Source organism: Choloepus didactylus, chromosome 5 (assembly GCF_015220235.1).
Source record: "Choloepus didactylus isolate mChoDid1 chromosome 5, mChoDid1.pri, whole genome shotgun sequence".
NCBI classification, from domain to species: domain Eukaryota; kingdom Metazoa; phylum Chordata; class Mammalia; order Pilosa; family Megalonychidae; genus Choloepus; species Choloepus didactylus.
The window spans coordinates 57,658,451-57,679,267 of NC_051311.1; the positions used below are offsets into that span (position 1 = coordinate 57,658,451).

A 20,817-nucleotide genomic window follows, 5' to 3' on the forward strand; every position below is an offset into this window, starting at 1 on the left:
TGGATTCATGTTTTCACCAATACAGAACTGGTCGTCTACCAAATTATCAAGGATGTGTTTGACTTGTTTTGTAGCCCCTGCCATAAAATATTTTACTCTTTCTGGTCTGAGTTCTTCAAGTTTGCCTTTGATTGATTTCATGTAATCTTCGATGTATTTCTTGTAGGCGTCTTTTGTGAAGCTGGTTTCCTGCAAGTGATGGTTCATGGCAATATCAACACCAGTGACGATTATTCACCCTTGGGCCTTCATGGAGGCACTTGTCCAATAAGCAAGTCAGCCATGTTACCCCCTGTCCTACTGACCATCTTCACCTCCACCTCCAGGTACTGCCAGTCCACGGTCTCCCAGATCTTGTAAATGTCAGAGAACGTATCATGGCTGATGATGCCCCGGCAGAGCATCACGATGCCAGCTGGTGGGAGATGAGCTCCGAGCAAGTGCAGGGCTGCCAGAGTGGCACTTGGGGAGAAGGAGCCAGCAGCAAAGCTGTTCGCATTGTTTGCTTAATTTTTTTTACTGAGAAGTTTGTTTTCCTATTATTGAGTTTTGAGAGGCATTTATATATTCTAGGTATTCTGAATAAAGTCCTTTATCAGATATGAGTTTTGCAAATATTTTCTCCTAGTATTTTGCTTACCTTTTCATCTTCTTAACAATGTCTTTCAAAGAATGGTTTTTAATTTTGATGAAGACCAATTAATCTTTTTCTTTTATGTGTGGTGTGCTTAGGGTTGCACTTAAGAAGTCTTTGCTAAATGAGGTCACCAAGATTTTCTCCTATATTTTCTTATAGAAGTTTTATAATTTTTAGATTTTACATTTAGTACTATGCTCCATTTTGAGCTAAGTTTTGTACAGGTGTGCTCTATTCTTATAACTTGTTCATCCAAGGTAATCAAAATATCTTGATTACTCTTTGTTTTCACTGATGGGTGCTCATCCTAACATTTATCTTGCTAAGTCACAACTAAAATCACCACTAAAAACCCATTTCTGACATTCATCTGCTAATTGGCAAAGTGTATTGTTTTGATCAAGATACCAGTAAGGCGGTAGTCTGGACTCCTGAAGACGGTTGTATGCAATGTGGCTTACAAGGAGTGACAGTGTGATTGTGAGGGCCTTGTGGATCACACTCCCTTTATCTAGTGTATGGATGGATGGGTGGAAAGATGTGGACAAGGACTGAATGAAAAGTAGGGTGGGATGGGGGGGATGATTTGGGTGTTTTTTTTTTTATTTTTGTTTTTTACTCTTATTCTGATTCTGATATGGGGAGGATGTTCAAAAATAGATTGGGGTGATGAATGCATAACTATGTGATGGTACTGTGAACAGCTGATTGTACACCATGGATGCTTGTATGCTATGTGAATATATTTCAATAAAACTGAATTTAATTAAAAAAAAAAAAAAAAGATACCAGTAAGGGAGCCCTGGTCTCATTCCCCTCTGGAATGTGACCTTCGAGATAAAATGAAAGTTGAACAACCCTGAAGTGGGGTTCACAGTCAGCACAACTGATTGCTACAGTGGTTGAAATTTAAACTAAGTAGCACACATGTAAAACCAAACCATCTGTGCTAAAGTATTTTAAAAGTAAATGATAGACATTATGACCCCAGACAATGGGAAGACCATGTGCAAAGCATGAAGGTGTGAATTGAGGATTGTTCTGACGAATTACCAGTGGTTCCTTTTGGCTGCACACAGATCACACAACAGAGGCACGAGGGGAGGCTTGGGAAATGGGCAGGGCCAGGTCACCATGGGCTTTGCAGGCCATCTAAGGAATTCGGACTTATTTTTGTAACCACTGGGGCCTTAGGAAGATTTTAAGAGGTGAAATGATATAATCAGATTTGAGTTTAGCAAGATGGCTCTGGCATAGTCTGAAGGGTAGACAGATACTAGAGAAGAGAAGCAGCTGGAAGCAGAGAGATTAGTTAGGAAATGATTAGAGATAAAGAAGAAATTACAATAGTCACCAGAGAATGTCAAATTCAAATAAAGTATTTTGGGGTTTTTTGTCTTTTATATACTAGCTTGTTGGTGCTGACCTTACGATGACTTTGGCATTAAGGTTTCCTGCAAACGTTGCTGATTACACAGCAGGATGGTTGATTTTTAGAAAGTGCACACTTAGGATCCCAACAGTGACAGGTAGTTGCTGTTGAATTCACTTAGAGCCCTCCTGATGGTGAGAGAAATCAGCAGATAAAGGTGACATTTTTGGCATCTTAGACTCAAACAACAACTTAAATTTTTTCTTCTAAAGTTCAAATAGAAAAAACAAATCCTCAACAATTTTTAATGATGCCATCATGTTGTTCATTTTGTGGGGGTGTCATCTGACTTATATGCTTCCAACTTTGTAAAGGGGCTGCTTGGTGATCAAATGTGACCTGTGGCAGTACTGGTAAAATGTCAAATGCTCTTTGGGTGGATCCTTCAATGCAGAACCTGCTGGATTTGAGAACATTTTAAAGGGAAATACGGGCTTTGGATCTCCACCGGTTCGGATGTATTATGTCCCCCACAACGCCATGTTCTTTGATGCAGTATTGTGGGGGCAGATGTATTTAGTCTTGATTAGGTTGGAACCTTTGGATTGGGTTGTATCTATGGAGATGTGACTCACCCAACTGTAGGCGATAACTCTGGATTATTTCCATGGAGTTATGGCCCCGCCCATTCAGCGTGGGTCGTACTTAAATCACTGGAGCCCTATAAGAGCTCATACAGAAGAAACTCAGTGCTGCAGCCAAGGAAGACATTTTGGAGATGGCCATTGAAAGCAGACTTTTGCTGACACTTTGCTCTGGTGAAGCTAAGCGAGGACAAAATGCCCCAAGAACAACATTTTGAAGAATGCACAGAACTGAGAGAAGAGCTGGAACACAACCTGGGATCAGCAGACACCAGCCACAGGTTTCCCAGACGCCATTAGCCTTCCTTCGATGAGGATATCCTTATGTTGATGTCTTAATTTGGACATTTTCATGGCCTTCATAGTTTGAATTTGTAACCAAATAAAACCCCCTTTATAGAAGCCAATCCATTTCTGCTGTTTTGCATAATGGCAACATTAGCAAACTGGAACAGCATCTAAAAATATTTGGAGGAGTAAGTCACATTTTCAAAATTTGAAATTGTTCTGGAGTTCTTGCTAGCGTTTTCCATTACTTTTTTGTCTGTTTAATCTGTGGTCTCTTATTACAGGGGCTTGTTGACTAAAAGTGCTGGAGACAGTGTCTTTATCAAACCAGCTTCTGGAGGGCAGAGCCTAGGTTCTAACTCTCTTTTTACACCAGGATGGGAACCAAATAAACATTAGCTGAATATGATGACAAGGATGATGTTGACCACACAGAGTCTGTAACTTTTATTCATGTGTCTATGCACTGAAAACAGACCTCCAAAGAATTCATTTTTCTTTAAAGCTCAATAGGTTTTGTTTGAGGAAATAGCATTTACTTTATCTGGGTTCAGTTTCAAACAAGCTAATACTCAAGAATCAATCAAGTTTTTAATGAGCACCTAACATGTAGCCAGACTGTTCCAGATTCTGGGGCCACAACAATGAACAAGGCACACCTGGCTCCCACCTTCCAGGTGCTAGTTTCCCACCTTCAACAATCACCCGGAGCACTTAGCAGTCTCCTCCTTTACAGCATTATTGTGCTGTATTGTAATGCATTCTGGGTGATGATATCTACTTATTCATTTATATAAGCAACTATAAACCAAAAAGCCATACTTCCCTGCTACCCCGCAATGTTTGCTAATGTGACAAAGAATAATGAGTGTCAACATTCACTATCTGAGCTACTCATGGAGTATTCTACCTAATTTTATGTACCATACATTGAAAAGAAAAAAGACAAACTAAGAGTACATTCATAAGAAAGCAACCTGAATGTTGAGGTCATATTATATAAGATGAGGAAATTTAATCTAGAAAGAATAAACATTTTTCAGTGTTTTCAGTAAAAGTCAAGGAAAGATAATACTGCATCCCAGGACTCTAAAATCCAGAGTCTTTTTTGTCATTCATCCCCCAAATTACTTTCTTCTGGTTTTAAGTGTCACTTCATCTTTCCAAAGTGATGTTGGAAGAGATATAGCAATGGGTGCTTTAGCAATGTAGAGTTTCTTGTAAAGTTAACAAATAATGACTAAAACATGTTCAGAATAATATTGCCAAGATGTACAAAAATGAAAAGTGCAGAATAGAGGTTAAGGATTTAAAAGATCGCACTCAAACGTGTTGAAAATATCCCACTTGGAATTAACTATAATACAAAAGCAGATAATTCGTGATTTAGAACACGTCTTGTTCCCACACAATCAATAGCATAAATTCTGCGATAGTAATTAACTTGGTGTTCTCTTTGTTTTTCTGTGAAAATCCAGGTAATGGGGCCTCGGAATGTTACTGGGGTTTATTTTCTTTCTTCAGTCTATTCCATTTATTTATTCATAGAAAATACCTGATCTATTTCACTGTCAGCTTGTAAATAAATAGAAAGCAAATCTAAAAATTATCGTAAAACAAATCAGAAAAAAAAACATAAAGGAAGAGCTTTTATCTGGACAGCTTAATGTAATAAATAAGAACAGAAATACTGTTAGGTAAAATAGACTCCAAATCAGCATGCTACTTCTCATGCGCCACTCACAAGGTGCTCGGAAGCAATAAATTTACTCATTGGACAAGATAATGAAGAATGAAAAAAGCAAGCAACATACAAAAGAAGTGCCATCAACAATACATTACTAATCAGGCTTTGCCTGAGTACACCTGAAAGATATCCCAGTTCTAACTGGAGGCCAAGTTCATTCCAAAAGCTTACCAATGAACCCAAGTCCTGTGAGTTTTCACATTTTGAAAATCTAAATCAAGTAAAGACCTCAAACGAAAGGAATATACACCACCAGCTTTAATAATGTCCCATGGAAGAAAATGCATTCCTATATACTTCCTGATCCTGAAGTTTCAAAGATATAACCGTCTATATGACATCACAAAACTGTAGATGGTTAATAAGCATCTCAAACTTAACACTTCCAAAACAAAACTTTTGATTACCACCCGTTCTAAAGCCAATCAGAATATTCTGCACTGCAGGAGAAGAAACAAGAGTCCAAGAATATAGCATCTCTGAAACTATTTTTTTGAATTATTATTTAACTTAATCTCTTAAATTGGATTTTAAGTTCCTTAAAGGAAGGGATCACGACTCTTGCATTGGTAGTCTTGCTTCTTGACTAGCAGAGTACCTTAAAAAAATCTATCAATCGTAATGAAGTAATCATAATTGCAAAGCTACTACATTTTGAGTACTTGCTATGTGGCCAGCATTATGCTAATTATATATTATTTCATTTATAAAAGCTCTGTAAGTTAGGAATTATTGTTTCTATTTTTAAGATGAGGAAACTTAGTGCTAGTAACATTAACTGACTTAAGATCACACAGTCAGCTTACATAGCCATTCAAATCCAAACATTTCTGATTTCATAGGCCATGTAAACTCTTATTCACCACATTTATGACATAGCATGTGCTCAAAGACTTTAAGAGTGACTGACTAACACTAAAAATTGTTTCCTGTGCAGAAAAAGGACAAGAGCAATAATAAGCAAAAAAAAATATGGTGCTACTCCTCAGAAATTAGCAAATGATTTATGAATCACAGTGCATGTAAATCACAAAATCCTGTGTGTTGCTGTGTCATACCTGACTTCCAGATGTAAGACCAGCAGGCAGCGGTCCGCCATATCCTGAAAAGATCTGGCAAGTTCACTCAGAGTCTGCATGATCTGCTCTGACACTGGTGGGAGATCCATGTTCATGTGGCTCTCTTGACCGGGAGACAGCACTGAAAAAAGGGGTGAGGACAAAACACCAATAATTTCACTAGATGCCTACAGAGTTGTTTAAAATGGCATATTATTTTGTTGCTCATCGTGTTGTTTTGCCAATTGGCTAATGCTAGTGTTGGCAGCATTAGGAGTCTAAGACATGATAAACTATTTCTGCACCTGATTAAACATGAAAGCCCAGATGACTGTCTTAAATCAATTCATAGAAGGATAGAAGCAGAACCCCAGGGTTGGACGTGACCTTAACGGTCAGGCTTGTGGCTATGCTTGTGGCTTTTTACATCTTTCAGGTGGCTGTCCAGCTTCTGGTTGCACTCTCATGCACAGGCTTGTGAAGGGAAACTCAATACCTTTTAGGGAGCCTATTCCATCTCTGAAAGGTTTTGACCATCTTACATCAAGCCAGTATCTGCCTTCCAATAACTTCTAGTTACTGGTCCTAATTCTACCTTAACTTTGCAGTCAGAGCAAAGTTAATCACTCTCATAGGTGTCAGCCCTTCAAGTATTAAAAACAGCTATTCTGTCTTCTTTGAAATCATCCCTTTGCCAGGCTAAAAGTCCTCAGTTCCTCTACCATTTTTTCAGATGATTTGACTGACTCATTTTACAGCTCTCATAATGCACTGACAAAAACATTTCTGTTTTTCTAGATCTCCCTTGAAATGTGGGAGTCAGGATCAAACATAATAAATGCTAAAGAGTGGTGTGATTTATATAGAGAGAATCGTCATCTCCCTGGTTTCAGATAGCTGTACCACTTGCCTTAAAGCATAATATCTTTGGGGGTGGAGACAGTAGAGTAGTGGGTCCTGCATTCTACTGTAACTCATATTGAGTTTACAGCCAAATAAAAGCCCCCCAAAAAGGTACTTTTGGAAAACTTGATAAATCTACCTTCCATATCTTACACAATTAAAAAGAAAATATTTAACAGTACTTGGTTTTTTTTTTAATTTTAAAACTTTTTTATTTATTGAGATTGTTCACATACCATACAATCATCCAAAGATCCAAAGTGTACAATCAATTGCTCCTGGTACTATCATACTGCTGTGCATCCATCACCACAATTATTTTTTTTTCAACTTTTAGAAGATTTTCATTACTCCAGAAAAGAAATACAGACAAAAAAAGGAAACTCAAATCCTCCCATACCCCTAACCACCCCCCTCCATTGTTGACTCATAGTATTGGTATAGTACATTTGTTACTGTTGATGAAAGAAAGTTAAAATACTGCTAACTGTAATTAGTTTGCAATAGGTATATTTTTTCCCTATATGCCCCTCTATTATTTTTTTAAAGTTTCAGAATAGTATTTAATTTTCTGATATTTATAGCCATCTTATCTGATACCACAAAATAGTGGCTGTGTTACAAATTTTACAGATGAGGATATTGTTGCACTATTCTCACCATACAAAGGTTGCAGAATAAATCTGAAAACAGATCAATACTGCCCCTTCTTCCTCCTTTGTATATTTACAAACATACCTACACATTACCCTTGCTATTCAAATTATTTTTATCTGAACCAAGGACCTAAATGCATTGAGGTAATTTTGTTTTGTTTATAGGAATTCTCACTGTAAATTATACAAGCTTAGGGATCAGAGAGTAAACAGATTTTCTTTTTTTGCCCAACCCTCTATCTAAACTCAGAAGCTAAAATGGTTCAGTATTTTCCATTAACTATGCAATAAATAGCAAATCTTGGGTCCACAATTAATGTTCTTTTGTTTCAGTATATGAAATAGAAGTTAATAACTTAAATTTAGTGGTTCAGACTACAATAACAGATGTCTCTCCATATATAAATAGACATTTTCACCAACACTGCTCCCTATATTCCTTTGCTCTATATATCTCATGCCTATCTCCAGACACTGGCATCTAATCTACACCAACCAATAAAACATAATTGAGAATACACATTTTTCAATGCTCTCAGAAAGTATAAGAGTATTCCTTTGGATTTTCAAAAGAAGTCTATATTTTCAGACATAAATTTAATAGTTTTTAATTATTCTTAGTCTAATTCCTGTTTTATCAATTAGGAAACTAAGAGTCATCTTACAAGTTAAGTGAGATGACCCCATTTACAATTAGCAAGCCAGAAAAGTAAGGTAAGTATCTTCATCTTCTGACTTCTAGTGTTTCAGGAAGAATGCCATACCACAATCCTGAGTTATTCATTTGAAATAGAGTGAAAGAAATGGTAGCATGGAATAGGATGTGGCACCAAGTTTGTTTTCTCCTTCATAATGTCGCCATACTGCAATGTCTGTTTATTCCTTTCTGAAATACGGAAATAAAAATAATTTAATATATATAGGGTTGTGTCTTATGATGACTATGATGATGATAATAAAGCCAAACTTATATTCAATGGTCCCTATATGGCTTAAAAAATGCATCTTCATCTAATATTATGGAACCTTTCTCCATCTCTCTCCTTTCTTTGTTTCTCTGTCAGTAGGGCTTCCTTTAGTATCCGAAGTAGGGCAGGTCTTTTATTAGCAAAATCTCTCAGCATTTGTTTGTCTGTGAAAAATTTAAGCTCTCCCTCAAATTTGAAGGAGAGCTTTGCTGGATAAAGAATTCTTGGTAGGCAATTTTTCTCTCAGAATTTTAAATATGTCATGCCACTGCCTTCTCGCCTCCATGGTGGCTGCTGAGTAGTCACTACTTAGTCTTATGTTGTTTCCTTTGTATGTGGTGAATTGTTTTTCTCTTGCTGCTTTCAGAACTTGCTCCTTCTCTTCAGTATCTGACAGTCTGATCAGAATATGTCTCGGAGTGGGTTTATTTGGATTTATTCTTTTTGGAGTTTGCTGGGCATTTATGCTTTGTGTATTTATGTTGTGTAGAAAGTTTGGGAAATTTTCCCCAATAATTTATTTGAATACTCTTTCTAGACCTTTACCCTTCTCTTTCCCTTCTGGGACACCAATGAGTCTTATATTTGGCCATTTTATTTTACCTATTATATCCCTGAGGTCCATTTCGATTTTTTCAATTTTTTTCCCTCTTCTTTCTTTTGTTCTTTCATTTTCCATTTTGTCGTACTCCAGGTTGCTGATTCATTGTTTAGCTTCCTCTAGTCTTGTATTATGAGTATCCAGAATCTTTTTAATTTGGTCGACAGTTTCTTTTATTTTCATAAGATCATCTTTTTTTTATTTACTCTTGCAACTTCTTCTTTATGCTCTTCTAGGCTCTTCTTCATGTCTTTTATATTCTCTGCCATGCTCTTCTTCATGTCCTTTATTTCCTGTGCCATGGTCTCACTGTTTGTCTTTAGTTCTTTGACCAATTGCTCCAAGTACTGCATCTCCTCTGATCTTTTGATTTGGGTGTTTGAGTTTGGGTTATCCATATCGTCTGGTTTTTTCATATGCTTTAAAATATTCTCTTGGCATTTGCTTAATTTGATAGGGTTCTTTTAGAATATGTATGCTAATTCAAAGACGTCTCTCTAGTTTGTCAGATCTACAGCTTGGTGGCATTCACTTTCCCTAACTAACCAGCAGGTGGCATCCGTGAGACACCTATTCCCCTCAAGCCAGTTCTACCCAACTTTGTCTTTGTGGTGTGTGGGGATCTGATTCTTGTGGGGTCCAATTGGTGCACCAAGTTTGGGTGTGTTGTTGGTGCTGTCCATCCTGAATGTGGGGTGTGTGCATAGTGGTTAGGGAGGGAGGGCAGCTTTAACAATCAAACCTCCCAGCTGTTTCTGGAGGTTTAAGGCTGTCGCAAGAGTCTAAACCTTCATTTCAGTCTCGCCACAGATTGTCTCTGCCGCTTTTGGTATTGGCGTATGGTCCCTGGGTTTCCAAGTGGGTCCCTCTTCCAAGCTGTGCCCTTCTAGGGCCTCTGCTAGGTGAAGGCTGTGCTATGTTACAAGTGCACGCCGACCCTCAAGGGAAGTTCTGGGCCACTGGGCCGTGTAGGGGCATTCACCAAGTGCTGAAAGGATGGCTGAATGGGGCATGTTAATTACCCCCTTTCCACACTGCTCTGCCTTCCTAGCTCTGGGACAATTAGTTGCGGGTGTGCAAAAGGCTATTGTCCATGCAAGATACTGTGGCATGTGTGTGCATTGCTGGAAACACTTCCCGTTGCACTGGGTTTTTTGGTGCAGCTCTGGGCTCTGGTGCTGGTGCTGGCCAGGAGTGTTCCCAGCCCGCTGGGAAGATGGCTGCAAGGGGCATGGTTTTTTTCACCTTTTGACTAACCTCTGCCTGCCTTAGTCTGAGACAGTTAGCAGCGGGTGTGCGAAAGGCTATCATCCATGCCAGATACTGACACATACTCTCAGGTTATGGAGATGCTGTTCCTGCCATACTTCCTTATGCGGTTCTCACTGCCATATCCGCAGCTGCTTTTGGGTTTTCAGAAAAGAACTAGCCTGACTCAAAATGCCAACCCACGGTTTCCGCACACTGCAGCTCGGCCATGGGACTTTCAGTCGGCTTACTCACTCATTTCAGAATGCAGACTCCTGGTTTCACCAAGTGCATGGTCCCTGTGGATTTAGCAGACCTTGTCCAGCTGGTGCATCGCTGGAACTGATGTTCTGGGTGACTTTATGGCTTTTATCTAGTATTTTTCATGGAGGTGTTTTTTGGCCCTGTCTCTCCTAACCTCCATCTTCCGGAGGTCTGGATCCACAGTTTTTACTTACAGATTTTATGCTGCAATCTTGGGCATTCCTCCCAATTCAGGGTGGTGAATGATGAGTGGATAGTCACGTTTGTCCCCCCACAGTTATTCTGGCTTATTTACTAGTTGTTTCTGTTTTTTTTTCAGTTGTTCCAGGGGGACTACTTGGCTTCCACTTCTCTCTATACCGCCATCTTAGAGCCTCCAGTACTTGGTCATTTTGTTCAAGAAAATATTAAACAGCAAAAATGTGAACTACGTGTTTATCTCTAGACTTCCATTTTATTTCCAGTTCTCCACAATTTCTCAGAGATTGTCAACAATTATTTGTCATTCTCATTAAAAAATTCTCTTCACTCTCTAGAGCCTTCAAAGCTGACTTTCAGTCTTGTCTCTACCACTTACTATCTGACCAAGAGCGGATTACTTAAATTCTCTCTGTCTTGGTTTCTTCTTCGACAAAATGAAGACATTAGTACCTACCCTCAGGGATTAGTGGGAGAATTGAATTGGTTAATGAAGGCAAAACACTTGGAACAGTAACACATAAATCTCACTCAATATTAACATAAATAATAAAAATAACCAATTATTATTATTCCTTAGATTATATTTTATCCAGGTTAAGAGTCTTAAGCTTACATATAGAAAAATGGTACTCAAAAATAATTCCATCCTTCTTGAAGTCCAAAGTCCACTTATAAGTATTTTTTGCTTTTCTGTCTGAAAATCACTCTCCCTATCAGTGTATACAGAGTTCTTTGGAAGAAGGGCTTTCTGGGCTTAGGGTACATGTGATTTGGTGAGGTACCGCTGACTAACTCAAGAGGCATCAGATGGCTGCAGCAGTGTTTACAGTTTCAGGGTTTCAGTCATCTATCTGTTCCAAGACTTTGCCAAGCCCAGAGAAGGGCCCAGATGGACAGTCCAGACTTAAACGGCATAAGTCTCCTCTGGAACCAGACTCTAATAAATTATAATAACATGACAAAAAAAAAAAAATGAATGTTGCTCAAAGGAACTGATGTATAAGGAGGCAGGGAATGTAGCTAAGTAGATTTTAAATTATACCAGCTTTGGCATCATGCAAGATGTTCACTAACTACATGCAGAAGACTGGCTTTGTGATATTGCATTCCCTCTCTAATGTTAACATTATTCATGTTGTTTGAATGCAAGGTGAGATCACTGCCTTTATAATGTTTTTGTTTGGCAGGCTGGATGAAAGCAACTATAAGTAACACTTTTATGGCATTTTGAAGGATTTTAGGGCTTCTGAGTCCTGGATTTCTCTGTTGCATGACATTAACTGGCATGGAGAGCTTTTTATGTATTAGTGAAAAGAGGTACAAGTCATATTTTGAAGCCCCTCTTGTGGTCTATGGACCAAAGCTGTACTAATCTAGGTATCCTTGACCACCAAGAAACTTGAAAATCCCCTTTTTCCATTATAGAAATAGGTAATTTTATTATGTGCAGCAATTGGCTATTGCCAAACTGCAAATTAATAAAAGAAATTCAAGTAGGGTAAGTTCAAGACTAGATTAGTTGCTGAGTTACAACCTGCAACGAGTGAGATAAAAGTAGTTTAAGATAGCAGCACATTGTACATTTCACTTGACTGTTATCTATAGCAAAATAATAACATTTTATTAAAATGACACAAAAAATTATACCCAGAGCTCTACTGAAAAGCTGGCATTTCTGAGGGCTAATGGAAATGTATGAAGTCTTCTTAACAAGGAGGAATATATTGAGCAAAGAAAGACTGAGCATGGCAAACAAAGACAACCCAAAACAATTCAATAGGTCTTAAAAGTCAAACGGAAGTCTATGAAAAAGGACTGCCAAAAAAATCTGCTTGAGAGATTACAATCAAGATATGAGGTTACTGGACTCACACATACATAGTTGTACACACCCTTTTAGGGGTTATATGGGTGTATATTTATCTCGGGAATTGCTCTTCATATTAGCAAAGCCCGCATACATCGATAACCTTTAAATGTATTAGTACTTGATCACTTTATTAAGATAAGCATTTTGAGTTGCTTTTCTAAAACTGGAGATGGGTCACATCAGACCATTCAAAAAATTTTTTTTCCTCTTGTGACCATTGAATAAAAGCATGCATCACTGAGGCTCCTAGCTTGCTGTTTGTAGCAATTCTGTAACTGTGGTTTTCTGTATTAAATTGATTGGTTAATATGAGGAACCTGAACCCCGGGGCAGACGTTGCTCATTGGGTGAACCAATGGATATTTCCAATCACCTTCTTCCTTGCTCATACCACTACAGACTAGAAACTTCAACGTTTGCATTCCCAGCCTCACTTATAGCTAGAAGGGGCTATGTGTCACAATGAACCTCTAAGCAGAGTCTTCTGTGGCTTCTGGGAAGGCTTTTGTTTTTCCTGATGAAAGGAGGGAGCCAAAGCTGTGCTACACTCTTTTCTTGATTTGAATGTGGCACATGAAGCTGCAGTGACCATCTTGCCACAGAGAGTGAAAGATTAAGATCAGAGAGATACTAGTCTAAACATGTTGACTAATACTAGCAACTGCTTGCCTTCAGACTTCTTGTTACATTAGGAGGACGAATACCTATTTTTTTTGTCACTGTAAATGTTTTTAAAATAACTTGTCATCCTGGTAGGTTTGCATAGGTTGGTGTGAAATAGCGACACACCCCAGGGTGATTTGGGCAGAGAGTGAAAATATATATGCAGGGCCTCCCTGAGGAGCTGGGGACAGGGGTGGGCTGTGGAGGTGTTGGGCTTCCTCACCTGGATTGTTGCTGATGTTCTCACAAACATTGAGGACTGATGGTTTGATGTGTGGAGCCCTCTATCACAGGACTTGCCCTTATGAAGCTTGTTGCTGTGGGGGAGAGGCTAAACCTGCTTATAATTGTACCTAAGAGTCTCCCCTTGAGTGCCTCTTTGTTACTCAGATCTGGCCCTCTCTCTCTGGCTGGGCCGGCTCGGCGGGTGGGCTCACTCCCTTCCCCCTACGTGGGATCTGACTCCCAGGGTTTAAATCTCTCTGGGATGTGACTCCCAGGGATGGGTCTGGGCCCGACATTGTGGGGTTGGGAGTGTCTTCTTGACCAAAGTGGGGAGGCGAGATGAAACGAAACAGCGGAACAGGGTTTCGGTGGCTGAGGGATTCTGGGCAGGATCGGGGGGTCACTCTGGTGGGCATTCTTAACACACTACATAGATAATCCTTCTTAGGTTTTGATGCATTGGAATGGCCAGAAATAAGTGCCTGGAACTGTTGAACTACGGCCCGGTAGCCTTGACTCTTGAAGACTATTGTATGGCAGTGCAGTTTGCAAGGGGTGACGGTGTGATTGTGAAAGCCTTGTGGATAGTAGTCCTTTTGTCTGGTGTATGGATGGGCAAGTGGAAAGATGGAGACAAAAAACTGAATGAGGAGTGGGGTGGGAGGGGGTGGGGGATGATTTGGTTGTTCTTTTTAACTTTTATATTTTGTTCTTATTTTCACTTTTTCTGGTACAACTTCTTCAGAAGATAGATTGGGGTGATGAATGTGCAGCTGTGTGATGGTGCTGTGAATAGTTGATTGTGCACTTTGTATGGTTGTATGGTATGTGAAGATATTTCAATAAAATTGAATAAAAAAACAATTTATCATGAATAATAGGGGGATCAGGGGTATGGAATGTTTTGGGTGTTCTTTTTTACTTTTAATTTTTATTCTTTCTTTTATTTTGGAGTAATGAAAATGTTCAAAAATTGATTGTGGTAATGAATGCACAACTATATGATGATAGTGAGAACAACTGATTGCACACTTTGGATGACTGTATTATGTGTGAATATATCTCAATAAAATTGCATTAAAAAATAACTTGTCATCAAATTAAAACCTAGTGTTTTTAGCCTCTGAAATTTTAAATTCTAATACCATACTCTGAGATCAAATCCTTTTCTTCTTCCAGTTCTCTCAAATACCTACTATTCAGCTTGATAATTCCTTCATTTTCTCCTGGTATATAGGTCCCTCTTGGGCCCTCAGTATGGATTGCATGCATGATCCCTGAGCTACTATTACTCTTTTCACCAAAACCCACAACTCCCTTGAATCAGGTTCTTTCACTATAACTGCCCTAAAATTTGAACTAAACCTGGGTCAATTCTACAACCCATCTTCTTTTGACAGGAAAGCAAAACAAACAAAGAAAAAAAAATCAGTGCAGATTGTGATTACTAAAAATGTCTGGATTTTTATCTCAAAAAATGCCACTTGTGAATCTTTTCACTAGTGCTTGGTTAGCTCCTTTCCCTTTCTCAGGAATGTTTCCAAATTCATTCTGCTTTCTTCAGTTCCTTTGTCCAAGCAACTTCCCCTCACTCCTCTCCTGAGGACCTCAGATTCTTATTAAGATTTAAGAAGAATTGTCAGCACTTGCTTTCTCCACAGATTCATCTTCTATTAACTCTACAATGTACCATAATCTGATTTCTGCCTTCATCTATTTACTGAAAAGTTATCCTGATAATGGTCACCGATGATGTCCTAATTGTTAAATCCACTGGTTGTTTTTTCAGTCCTAATTTAGCAAGGCTCTTGGCTACGTTTGACAGCCCTGGCCAGTTCCTTCTTGACCTTCTGTCTTCTTTTAGCTTTTATGTCATCTTTTCCTCTGGGTGTCCTTTTACCTTTCTGACCTTTCTTTCATAGTTTCCTTCACTGGATCCTTGTCCTCTGGCCCACCCATAGTCGCTGGTGTTCTCTAGGATTTCTCCTCTATGAGTCTTCTTTACTTTCCACTCTATATGTTCTCTCTGAGCAAGTGCATCCATTTTCATGGTTTTCACTATTAGCTCTGAATTGATGAATCCTAAATCCATCCACAAAGCACCATATTCATTTGACCACCTGTATGAAAAGTATCTCTACCTATATATTCAAAATTAAACTCAACTTCCTTCAGCATTTGCTCTTTATCCTGAATTCCCTTTCTATCAATGGCATATCAACCTAGGAATCTAAGCTGCAAATATGAGAGTATACTTTGAATCTTTCTTCTCCCTCACTCTTCTCTACAAAGACTAATTTCTGCCAGTTTTATTTACTCCATGTTTTCTTAATATATTTTCTCTTTTCTGTATCTACTGACATTTTCTTGGTTTATCCTTCATCTCTTCTATGGATTACTGCAATGTCTTCTAACTGATATCTTTGCCTCATGTCTGGCCCCTACCTTAATTTAGAAACTCTGAATTTATCTAATTAAATATGACTTAGATAAATCAAGTTATTTATCTAAAACACAAATTTGACCATGATAGTTTTCTGCTTAAATAACTTCAGTGTTTCCTATTGTTAAAAAGATTGAGTCCAAGCTCCTTAGCAAGGCTTTCTGTAATTTTTAGTTTCCTCCCAAGTCTCATTTCTCTCCATCTCTTGTCATTTTCTCCTTTTCCTTGCCAACTTGTCCCCTCCCCTCCCCTGGCTCTTTGAGATTTCACTCTTTTAAAGCAAATCTTCTAAATACATCATACTGTTTCATGATTCCATACCTTTGATGGCTCTTATTCCTCTTTCAAAACTATTCATGCTTTATCTGACTCAGAAAGTCTTTCCTGATCCCCCAGACAGGGTCAGGGGCTCTTCTGGCTATTCTTTTTTTTTTTTTTTTTACACAGTTCTATTATCATATTCCTTTGATATTATCTGCTTATCAATTATGTTTCCCAGCCAGATCATTAACTCCCTCAGGGCAGGGATTATACATTGTTTATCTTCCTATTTTCAAATTCAGCAGAATAACTGGTAGCATTATAGGAGTTCAATGCTTTTAGAATTAAAGTGAACAAATGATTTAATTGACTAACATACAATGAAAAAGAATTTACACAATAACAGATTGCTAAATATCAGGAAAGAGAAGAAATAACTTGCCATATACAACTATACCCTTCTCCTTGGTTTCTTAGGAATATTCTAGGGACAGAGTGGGGATGGGGAAGTAGTTCATTACAGCTGGTTTCCTGGGCTATCCAGGAACCTCGTAGAAATACAGCTGGAAGTAATTCTGGTCAATTCCTAGAGCCCAAGCACCTTTCTTGTAAGATATGGTGCCTTTAGAAGGCATTTTAATTTCATGAGAAATCAGTCCACCTTGCGGTAGCCAAGAAAGCTGGGGTCTCTCTTTCCTACTGACATAAAATCCCTGGTATATTAAATACTCAACACCTTTCAAGGAAAGCCAGCATGCTAGCTGTCATGGAGAAGCAATCAGCCTAGGACATTAGGATGTCTCAAGTGGTTCCACATCCTAATATTAACCAGACTGAAATCTGTTTAGGTCTTAAAATTAGTCAAAATTGGAGTCATTCAGAACCATAAGAGCATCTGTTTTCAAGGATGCAGCTGCTACACTTTCAATGGCAACTTACTGTGACTTCTTTAATTGATTCATATGAGGATGTCCTTGTGCATCTGCAAAATTATCTAAAATTGTGACAATATTAGCTTAGACTGGTATCAGCTGCCATGAAAGTGATAAACTGAAAACGGAAAGATGGTTCTCAAGGCAGGAAAAGGAAGGTTGACCCTGTGAATTCAAAATTTTTAGGCAATAAAAAAAAAAGACTGAAGAATGGTCCCATGAAATTTTCTCACTGGAAACATTTTAGAAGATAAAACTTTGGTACAATAGTTATTTCTGAATATTCTTCCTATCTGTACAGAGAGATGATAGACACTACATAACAATCTCTGCTCAAACCTGGGATAAAACTATTTAATATTTTCAATCTTCACTTTTCCTATCTAGAAAATTCTGCTACTAGCATCCTTCCAACTCTTAGAGCAAAGTATTATTAGGTCTTGTGAATCATTTTGAGATCCTTTGATATTGTTACCTAGTTGACACCTTTCCTAATTAAAACAGGAGTGCTGATTAGTCCTGTGACATCAAGAACTCACGAGGTTTACAAACTCAGATGGGAGCTGTGGCAGTAGCTCCTTCATCTAACTGCTTTCCTCACTTTAAATGCCTTTAGGATACTAAATTATTAAGCCTAACATTGGGATGGGATTTAAAAGAGTCACACACTATAATACCACAGTTCCAAGTTGGAACCTTAGTGCCAGCTAGCTCTAACTTCAGCTTTACTAATTTCTGTGTATCATTATCCCTATTTTTTATTCATTCCCTTGAATTATTTGCAAACATGTACACACTCACTTCCCCCAGTGCTCTGTACATAGTAGGCACGTAATAAGTGTTTGTTAAATAAATTATCTATTCATGAAGTCTAGTGGCTTCTGGAATGGATATATGATCTTCATATACTAAAGTATCTACTGGCTTATTAGGATCTAATTTGAATTTTCTTAGGATAGAGACATTCTTTCCTCTTTACCCAAGCCAATTACTCCAAACTAAAATTTCACGGTGACTTTTTGGATCACTCTTTCTTTTTCCCCAAGACATACTTTCCATTACCTAGCTATTCTTTCCAACAGCCCTCAGCTTTAGCCATTATTAACAGTTCATTTATTTAGTCACTCTTTCCCACCTATAACCTATAACCTATTTTAAGTTTTTTTGCAATGTTCCTACATAAAGATGGGCTTTATCTAAGAAAGATGTTTGGAAGGTTCTCTTCATTTTGTTTCCAGTTTGGGAAGCAACGGTTCTCCTGTTCCTAAACTCTCTCTTCCTAACCCATATTTCCCCAGAAATTTTGGGACTGAGCTAGCAAAGTCAATTGATTTTGAAAACCAAAATGCTGACTCAGATTGTTCCTTGACTAACAGGATTCTGACTGCAAGATTGGGAAATAGTACACATTATTCAGATTAGACCATGTACAGAGATACACATGTACCAGCTCTGCAAATACAGCCTCTTCTGTGAGACAAAACACCCAACCAATGAACCTGTTTATATATAAACAGCAGGACAGTAGGAATTCCAGCTTTTTCACAGCTGTCTCTGGAAGGGAGCTCTCTCTTGTCCACTCTTACAGGGGAAGTAGGGCAAATGGAAGGGAATTAAGGTGGGGAAATGTGGAAGAAATTCATTACCAGGCAGGTAAAAAGACGAAAGAATAGTGGTGGAACTGGAAGACGAAGGGGAAGGTATCTTATTTACATTTGCTTTTCTAGGGTCTAGCAGGGTACCTAACCGATAATATATGTTCAAAAATAAACAAACAAAAAACCCTTCATGAATATGGAGAGAATTTTATATGTGGGTATTGGGGGTAGAGACCTACTTTTTTTTCCGTTACTATTTGATATTTAAATGATCATGTGCTTACAACTTTGTTCACCATCAGCTGTAAGACTATGGACAACATAAAATTCTTGGTGTCCATTAGAACACCCCATACTCTTCTCTATTTTTTTCTCTCCCTCTGAAATCTCTGATATTATCTTAACTAGACAGTAACTCTTTGAGGAAGAAAAGATATACCTGCCTTATTTATTGTCCAGCCTAATGTCTCAGACGTTCAATGAAATTTGTTTGATAATGTATTATTATGAGCACCTCCCCAAAGTTTCTCTTTTTTTTATACAGTTTTATTGAGATATATTAATATACCCTACAATCATCCACAGTGTACAACTATTCACAGTACCATCATATAGTTGTGCCTTCATCACCAGAATCAACTTTTGAACATTTTCCTTACTCCAAAAAATAAAAATAAAAATAAAAAAGAACACCCAAAACATTCCATTCCCCATCCCACCTTATTTTTCATTTAGTTTTTGCCCCCATTTTTCTACTCATCTGTCCATACTCTGGACAAAAGGAGTGTGAGCCACAAGGTTTTCATAATCACACAGTCACACCATGTGAGCTACATAGTTCAGCAATCGTCTTCAAGAATCAAGGCAACTGGGTTGCGGTTCAACAGTTTCAGGTATTTCCTTCTAGCTATTCTAATACACTAAAAACTAAAAAGGGATATTTGTATAGTGCATAAGAATGCCCTCCAGAGTGACCTCTTGATTACATTTGAAATCTCTCAGCTATGGAAACTTTATTTGGTTTCATTTTGCATCCCCCTTTTGGTCAACAAGATTTTCTCAATCCCACAATGCCGGGTCCAGGCTCATCCCTGGGAGTCATGTCCCATGTTGCCAGGGAGATTTATATCCCTGCCTGGGAGATTTATACCCCTGCCCCAAGTCTCTTATAAAGAACATGAACTTAATTTAAAATATATTGCTTAAGAGTAATTTTCACCTCTATGAAACCACCCTCCTTCTCTCTGCTTTCCAGAGGAATATAATTTATTTATTTCATTTTTATTACCTCTACATTAAGCCTCATTTTTCTCATTTACACAACTTTGAGAGTTGTTGTGAGAACCAAAGGATGTCATGTGGAACTTAGCACTGTAGCTGGCACCAGGTGAACTATACTCTGAACTCTAGTGACACTTTGCAAATCTCTTACTGCCTCAGTACACTTCATCCTGCATTATACTTGCCTATAGTATCCCCTATTAGATTGTGAGATCTGTGATAATAAAAACAATAACATTCATTTTAGTATCTCTCATAGCATTTAGCTGTTCCTTATACTTAGCAAACACCCAGTAAATTTAAACTTTAAGTTAAGGAAAAATCAAAGTATTTTATTTCTATCTTCTTCATTGTATCTCTACAATGTCTTTAATGTCTTCCAAATAGTTCATTAGCCTGGAACACTATTCGACTTCAGGGTAAGAAATTAGAGCTCCAGAAAGGCTGAGTGTCTGAAACTTAAGGATTATTCTAAACATTGAGCTATATAGAAAAAACAAAGTAGATTAATGCAAGGCCCATTCTGAAGCACAGAACAAAAATAAGAACCAAGGAAAAAATGGTTGTTTTTTTACAAAAAATTGTTCCCTTAGGCTAGCATGAGATAAGAGGCCAATTCTGAGCCAGCAGAATACTCGACACACAACACAGTTCCATGGCGGGAAAATCACATACAGTTACTCACAAAATAGGGCTTGGTTTGGTGGTTTGGAGTTGTATGTACCCCAGAAAAAACTGTTCTTAACCTTAATACATTTCTGTGCATGTGAACTCATTTTAAGTAGGACTTTTTGATGAGATTATTTCAGTTAAAGTGTGGCCCACTGCAATCAGATGGGTCTTAATCCTATTACTGTAGTCCATTGTAGGCAGAATGAAATTCAGATACAGAGAGAGAAAGCCACAGAGGGAGCAGCCAGAAGCTGAACATCACAGAACCCAGAAGAGAAGGGAGAG

The 20,817-nt window shown here is 38.2% G+C and overlaps 1 protein-coding gene across 2 annotated transcripts in view; it reads right to left on the reverse strand.

The window, feature by feature from the left end:
* EXOC4 (exocyst complex component 4) overlaps positions 1-20,817 on the reverse strand; it is a 953,704-nt gene that overhangs the window by 74,532 nt on the left and 858,355 nt on the right. For both annotated transcript variants that reach the window (XM_037836132.1, XM_037836133.1), the window contains one exon: positions 5,747-5,888. In XM_037836132.1, coding sequence (XP_037692060.1) covers positions 5,747-5,888 — 142 coding nt within the window. The remainder of the gene's footprint in view (positions 1-5,746; positions 5,889-20,817) is intronic.